This window comes from Ursus maritimus, unplaced genomic scaffold, assembly GCF_017311325.1.
Source record: "Ursus maritimus isolate PB19 unplaced genomic scaffold, ASM1731132v1 scaffold_4, whole genome shotgun sequence".
Lineage (NCBI taxonomy): Eukaryota > Metazoa > Chordata > Mammalia > Carnivora > Ursidae > Ursus > Ursus maritimus.
The window spans coordinates 52,732,167-52,739,619 of NW_024426552.1; the positions used below are offsets into that span (position 1 = coordinate 52,732,167).

At 34.6% G+C, this 7,453-nt stretch overlaps 1 protein-coding gene and 1 long non-coding RNA gene across 11 annotated transcripts in view; one reads left to right on the top strand and one right to left on the bottom strand.

The window, feature by feature from the left end:
* Positions 1-7,453, top strand: part of LOC103677340 — a 114,056-nt gene that overhangs the window by 75,493 nt on the left and 31,110 nt on the right. For 2 of the 9 annotated variants that reach the window (XR_005832167.1, XR_005832165.1), the window contains exons 5-7: positions 1,901-1,936; positions 3,370-3,520; positions 4,385-4,586. The exons of 3 other annotated variants lie outside the window; for them this stretch is intronic. This is a non-coding gene — a long non-coding RNA (uncharacterized LOC103677340). Of the gene's footprint in view, positions 1-1,900; positions 1,937-3,369; positions 3,521-4,384; positions 6,050-7,453 lie in introns of those variants that run through there. 4 more of the 9 variants (XR_005832164.1, XR_005832169.1, XR_005832166.1 and 1 more) reach the window with 2 other exon arrangements.
* Positions 1-7,453, bottom strand: part of IFT57 (intraflagellar transport 57) — a 56,166-nt gene that overhangs the window by 3,082 nt on the left and 45,631 nt on the right. The window contains exons 7-9 of one of the 2 annotated variants that reach the window (XM_040621199.1): positions 3,078-3,149; positions 1,441-1,572; positions 12-74 (exon numbers count right to left, since the gene is read on the bottom strand). In XM_040621199.1, the coding sequence (XP_040477133.1) occupies positions 12-74; positions 1,441-1,572; positions 3,078-3,149 (267 nt within the window). The remainder of the gene's footprint in view (positions 1-11; positions 75-1,440; positions 1,573-3,077; positions 3,150-7,453) is intronic. The other variant, XM_040621200.1, reaches the window with a different exon arrangement.

Below are 7,453 nucleotides of genomic sequence, written 5' to 3' on the forward strand. Positions count from 1 at the left end.
ACAGTGTGTACCTCAGACAGGAGCCTGGTCCTTTCCGTTACCCCACCGCTGCCCTGCTGGTACCGCTCCCTCGCCTAAGGCAGAAAACATTTTGTTTAATGACAAATTCAAAACAGAAGCAGATTACTTAAATGTGACCTCTTTGTGTTTGCAATTTCTGCGTATCATTTTATGACAACCCCTCCTCCTCATGTGTGAATACATTTGTGAAAGTGACATTTAACTGTAGCTGTTTTATGTCCCTAATAGGCACCATGTATTTAAACGAAGGCGCTACAAAATGATAAACTACCTTAACCTTCATATACTGACTGTGTAACTCACACGGGCATGGTTCACAATAAAAACTGTCCTCAGCTATTCCTACACAGTTCAGGAGAGTAGCTCTTGGTCGATCTAATTTGCATGCTATGCAGAGAAAACCAGTTCTAAAAAATCAATCATAATAGAGCATCGGGATGAGCAATTAATAAGGATTAACAAATGGTATGACAGTATGGAATACGTTCTTGGGAACTAATCTAACAATTATTTAATATCAGTGTTTGACAGATACACAGTGGCTTTAATCAGAGACCTTTACAGCATTTTGAAAGTAAAAACATCTATGAGTAGATGTGTATATGAGGGAATAATTTGTTAAACAAATAACATAATAAAAAAGTGAAAGTTCTCTTCCATTTGGTCTTTGAGAACCTCTGAAAGTACAGAGGTATGTCAAGTTTATTTCCATTTTTTCCGTTCTTCCAACCTCTTTGCTAAAAGAAAAAAAAGGCTTTAACTGAAATTTGCAAGTGTTCTTACTAGTCTTCCTCAGCATCAGGAAAGAGGGGGCATAACTCCCAAGGACAGCCTTTAGATCCCTACTGGGGTACAAAGAACTGCTGCTTTCAAAGGCTGAAGGTTTTATTTTTTTGGTTGAAATTCTAAAACCTTGAAAGGATTAAAAAATTTGCTCATTAAATTAATTAAACTGCTTGTCTTTGAACGTGTCTTGCTTTCATATTCTTTATTATGTGGCTGTAAGCCATTAAGGCAATGATGTCTTTTCCCTCTGACACATGTAAATGCATACTATTCTTTTTCCTCCTACTCACAGGGTAAATTAACAGCAGACTTAGAAACAAAACCAGGTGTCCTGACACTCTGTTCCTGTTCTAAGCAATGTTCCCCAACAATACATGCCTTCATTTATTTAAATCAAAAGAAGAAATGCATTTAAAGACTTCTAGGAGATAATTTCTATTACATGTAACATGGAGATGGCAAGTTCTACCGCCTCACATGGCTTCCTAAAGTGGGCAGAGAATCCACGTGTTGCTGTTCTGAAAAGCATTTCATGATTCCCAAATGCAAAGTGCTATGGCACGTTCGGGAATTAGGGTCATTAACTGAAATAAATCCCTGGATTTATTTATTTATTTATCATCCCTAGGTTACCTCACTCAGTTGGGCTTGAGCTGCACGATATTCTTGAACCAAGTGCTCAAGCTGATTGTTGATGTACTTTTCTCGGCTGCCGATCTTTTCCAGAGTCCTACTAATTTCATTATGAAGTTTATCCAAAAATCCCTAGAAATTCCATAGGACTTTAGTAGATAAAAGAATGCACAAATATATTTTTCAAAATAGTAAAAACAGGCTAAATCTCCTTCAATTCATCCCACAAATTCTCAACCACTTGTGAAAAAGAAGATAGCTTGAAATTTTCAATAGCAAAAGAAGTCTGTAATGAGAAACATTTTAGTCACACTTAGCAGAATGTTAAAATAAAAAAGCACCTGGTAGTGTTAGTCAACTCATTAGCCCTTATGCATTTCTAAATTGTACGTGAGTAGAATTTGCTTTATATGAAGTTCGCAATCAAAGTAGGTAACGGAATAACGTGACTTTCTTGCAGCACAGTTCAAAAATGACTAGAATGTTCCCGTTGGAGGTAAGTCATTAAATTTATAACTCTAGCCTGGGACCCATTACTTCTCATTTCAACTTTGCTTCCTTGTGGCATCCTCCAAAAAGTCCTTATTTCTGTCAGAGCAGCACGCCTGGGGAAGCTGTAGGTTCTAAGCATTGCTGGCCAGGTGCTCTGTTATCCCTTGGGATTCAGAAAGGAAAGAATGATGAAATGTTTCATACATATATATATATATAATATATTCTCTAATTTCATATATATATTATATATTAGAGAAACATACACAGAGATACATATTAGATTCTCTCTCTATATATATATAGATTATATATATATTAGAGAAACATTTCATCATTCCTTTCCAAATATATTGTATAATTATATATATATGTTGTATATATATTATACAATATTATATATTGTATATACATATTGTATATACATAATGTATATTATATACATGTATATAATGTATATTATATATGTAATGTATATATTATTATATATATACATTATATATTTATTTTTATATACATGAATATATATACATGAATATTTTTATATATATATAAAATATATATATAAATATATATATAAAATATATATACATGAATATTTTTATATACATGAATATAATGTATATTATATATGTAATGTATATTATATATGTAATGTATATGTAATGTATATATATATTATATATATAATGTATATTATATACATTATATATATACATTATATACATAATGTATATTATATACATATTGTATATATACAACTGTATATAAATTGTATACAATTTATATATATACAATTGTATATATATACAAAATATATACAATTGTATATAAATTACACGATATACAAAGTATATACATTATGTATATTGTATTGTTTGTATATATATATTGTATAGTTGTACAGTATATATATTAGAGATACATATCTATATATTAGGTATATATTATACTGCTTTGATATAAAGTTACCTTTCTTTAGTTAGTTTAAGTGTTAGGGCTGTTGAAATACATGAACATTCAATCTGTAAGCTCATCAAAGGCAAGGATTGTGTCTTTTTTTCTTCTTCTTTTCATGTTCTCCTTTAACAGGTGTTCAACAGATGGGTAAATATACATTGATTCACCTGAAGTAATTCACATACCTTGGTCTCCTTTAGAGCAGATTCTATTCCACTTTTGTGTTGATGCATTTGGTCAACATGGATTCTCCAATCCTATAGGCATAAAAGCATATAGGAACAAGTAAAATATACATTTCCTTCTTTCCTCTACTTTTTTGAAGTTGTATCCTTTATTTTAATTACTTTGGTTGCTGCCCTATTTCAGGTAGGGAAGTCCTATATATAGCTTGCAATCAGATTATAAAGAAATATGTGTAGAGCACTTTAGGATTAAAGGTTCTAAACAAATGTGAATTATTTTATGTGTTCACAGAGTGATGTCTGACAATTTGAATATAAATTATTCCTGCACTGCTGGTGGTTAATATTTATGACTACCCATCGAAATGAAAAAAAAATCTAATTACTAGAAAAGAAATACTTGTTTAAATGGTAACAACTGCCAGAAGCACATCTGGAATCAGGTATCATGTATCAAGTATTGGTTTGTCCTCTGAAAACTAAGATGGGGCCCTCTTCTTCAGGGAGACTTCTCTTTCTTAAAAAAGGGAATCTATAATGATTATTAGAGTTAATATATTTTAGATACATCGTGTTACTACTAGGCTGATCCATATCAGTGTGCATATTTGAAATCCATGCCAACATTTTAATTTCTTACAAGGTATCTTCGAAATCTTTTGGTTTACATTACTAAAGGTAACAATTTTAAGACGGGAGAAATACCCATGATGAGAAAAAATATGGTTAAGTTGAAGTAATGGAACCAGGATATTCCTCGATTATACATGTCTGTTCGAACACCCTGATGCTCCACTTTGCTATCTACACTATTCTGTGAAGACAAAAATATACTGTGAATTGTCCTAGTCTACCGATTTCTTAACTTTGAAACATGGGCTAGTGACTATAGGGGAAAAAACAATCCTGGGGTACTTCACACATACCAATGATAAAATGACAATATATTAAAGAACCTCAAAGAGCATCTAGTCTCACCTTTATCATTTCACAGATAGGCAAAGAGAGGCCCAGTGACAGAAAGGGGCACACCCAGAGCCACACGGGTAGTGGCGCACCTGGATCAGAAGCCCAATGTATTAACTGCCACAGAATATATTTTGGCAGGTCTGAGTTAATAAAAGGAGCAGTTGGCTACTTGACACCAGTGAAGGTGCTGGAGCAGAAAATCAGCACTTTCCTTTGTCCTTAAGCATTTTTCTGTCTCATGAGCAAAAAATATCCAGAATATGAGAGCTGGGAAGGACCTTAAAGATCCTCTACTCATCCATTTAACAGTCGTCTGGCGCAACGTTTTCATTTTACAGCTGAGGGGACCGTTCATCACCCGTGACTATGACTAGACAGATTTGGCAAGGAAAGAGGCCTCTCCAAGTCAGCTAGGCAGCACTGGGGTGGGGAGGAGAGGTGACTGGCTGGCCTGCTGCAACCAGACCAGATATGGTGAAGCCTCAAAATGGAAACCGGTTTAAGCCCAAGCAAGCATCCTTATGAAAGAAAATGAACCTAGTAAGTATCATTTTATCAGTAATTTTTCTAAAACAGTACTCATCCGGCCTGATTTCAAAAAAAAAAATTCATAAGCTTAATAAACACAGAGTGTTAAGTATTTTTACAATCTCTGTGTCTGCAGATATACACAGGTATAAGCACATACATATATACATACATATACTTTGTATATATCATTTTATTTATAGTAATCGATGTGTTCTGCTTTTCTACTCAGCATTATTTTTTACCCAGCAAATATAAAGACTGTATTTTTTTCACATTCTGATAAAGTATTTCAAGAGAATTAAACATGCCTGACTCATCTGTGTGTAACTATGATAACTTACATTGATGTTAAACTCCATGGAGGAGCTGGCATTTCAGTGCGAGCTTGAAGCATGAGTAGCATTTCAACAGGCTGGAAAGGAGTGGGAGAGGAAGGGTATTTTAGGCTGAGGGAGTAACAAGAACAAGAAAAAAACAGGAAAATATATAGGGAACAAGAGCCCTGGCTGGCTAGAATATAAAACACAAAGGTCTTGGGGTGGGGGTGGGGTGGAGAGGATGAATCATGAAGAAGCAAAGCTGGAGAGGTAGGTTAAGTTAGACTGAGGGCTGGAACTGAGGAATGTGGATTTTCTCATGTGGACAATGGAAAGCCAGTAAAGATTTTTGGTTTCAGTTTAGGACAAGTTTGTGTTTTGAGAAAGTAACAGAGGGAAGGACTAGAAAGTAAGGAAGAATTAGAAAGGCAAGAGACTGAAGGCAGGTAGGCAACCACATGATTCGTTAGCAGGGCCTGGGGTAGAGCAGTGCCTGTGGGAATGAAAGGGAAGGCATGGATTCATGGGACATCGTAGAGAAACAGAACTAGCAGGACTTGAGGGCTAAGGGCAAGTGTGGGGTGGCTGAAGTGGAAGTGGGGTAGTAGAGAGAAGGTGTCTGTAAGGTTTCTAACCTTAGGAACTAAGATATTAGTAATATCACACTGTGAGAAGAACAGAATAGATTTCAGGGAGCCAGAAATACTGAGGAATTTATTTGGGACTTTTTAATGTGATAACCCGCTGGGACATATTTATGTGTTCTTATTGCCTTTTAAAGTGGAAAGCTAATAATGATATATAATTATCTGCCACATAAATCCGAATGTTTTACTAAAATCTAGATAGACACATTTCTGATGTACAGTTATCTATTTAAAAAAAAAAAAAAGGCCTTAAAAACGTTCTAACCTTTTAACCCAGGAATTTCACCTCTGGAAATTATTCCCAAGGAAATATTTGGGGATACACACAAAGATGAATGTACAAGTTCTTTGTAAAACATCTCTCTAAATATTTAACTCTCTAAACTAATTTTGTAATATCTATTTCACCACTAAAAATAATGCGTATGATACCATTTTTATAATTGGCATAAATTATACCAAAGCTCAATGATACATTGCTTGGAGATATACACACATGTGAAAACACTAAAAAAAAGGAAGAGGAAGAAGAGGAAGAGGAAGAGGAAGAGGAGGAAGAGGAGGAGGCAGAGGAAGCAGCAGCAGCTAATGACAATACATAATAAACAAACTTGAGGGCAGTGGTTCCCCACGGGAGGCAAAGGGCAGCAGCACAGGAGCACACGGATAATTTCAAGGGCATGTGACAATCTAGTTCTCAAGTTGAGTAGTGTGTCCACGAGTGTTTGTCTTATTATTGGTTACATAAATATGTATGTATTACATATAGGAATGTTAAATTCATGTTTTCAAAAAAAATTTACTCAGCAAAAATGCATGCAAACAACATATAGTAAAGTAGAAAAACATTCCCCAAAGAATATACTATTAGGTGTCCAATTTAGTAAAAATTAATATTTGTGTGTATTTGTATGTCTATGTCTATATTAAGCCAGGAATTTGAATACCGATGTTTAAAATTTCTTCTTTATCCTTCCAAAATTTTCTAAATTTCCTTAAAGAGAATTTTTAATCATCATTTTTATCATCAGGGAAAAAAAAGTCAAAAACTTTCTGGATGCCCAAGTAGTTCTTTTTTTTTTTTAATAATAATTTTTTATTATGTTAGTCACCATACACCCAAGTATTTCTTGAAAGGGGTTTAATACAGTTACAGCAGAAAATATAAGTGATTATACTTGTAACATTTAAAAAATACGAATATAAAAAGGCAAAATACATAGCTTTTAAAGAACTACAACTGAGATGGTTAAAAAGTTTACAAAGGTTTGTGGTAAGAATGAAGAAGTAATGGGTTTTAATGGTATGTAAGGACTTGATCCCCAAAATAAAACAGTAAAAGAAACTATCCAACAATGCTAGCAATCCTTATACTGGTAGAGAATCCACTAGGTTACAGTGCACTTCTATATACCTTTGCTTATTTGAGACTCACAAAGGTTTGGAGCACTGAGTCGATTTCTCATCCCTTCTTTTTCACTTCTACCCTCCCCTGTAGAGGGTTATGTGATTTGCAGGCCAGTTTGTGGGAGGAGTATACTTCCCTGCTCCATTGATGCCGCCCTGGCCATGTGATTATTCTCTTTGGCCAGTGGAATAGTGGTGGCTACGGCCTATGCCAGGACTGTGCAGATGCTGTAAGAGGCATCCATCAGCCCTCTTTCCCTTTCTTTCAGCCATGATAATAGGCATGCCCCACACTGGGGTTACACTTTCAGCCTAGGTCTGGGAATAAGGAACACGGAACACAGCAAGAGTAGGGCTGCAGCTGAGTCACACATCAGCAGACATGTATCTTGAGTGAGAGTAAATGTGTTGTTATTATGATTATAAACCACTGTGATTTGGGCTTGTTTTCAGTACAGAAAAACTGACTAGGCATATATATATATATATATATATATATATATAT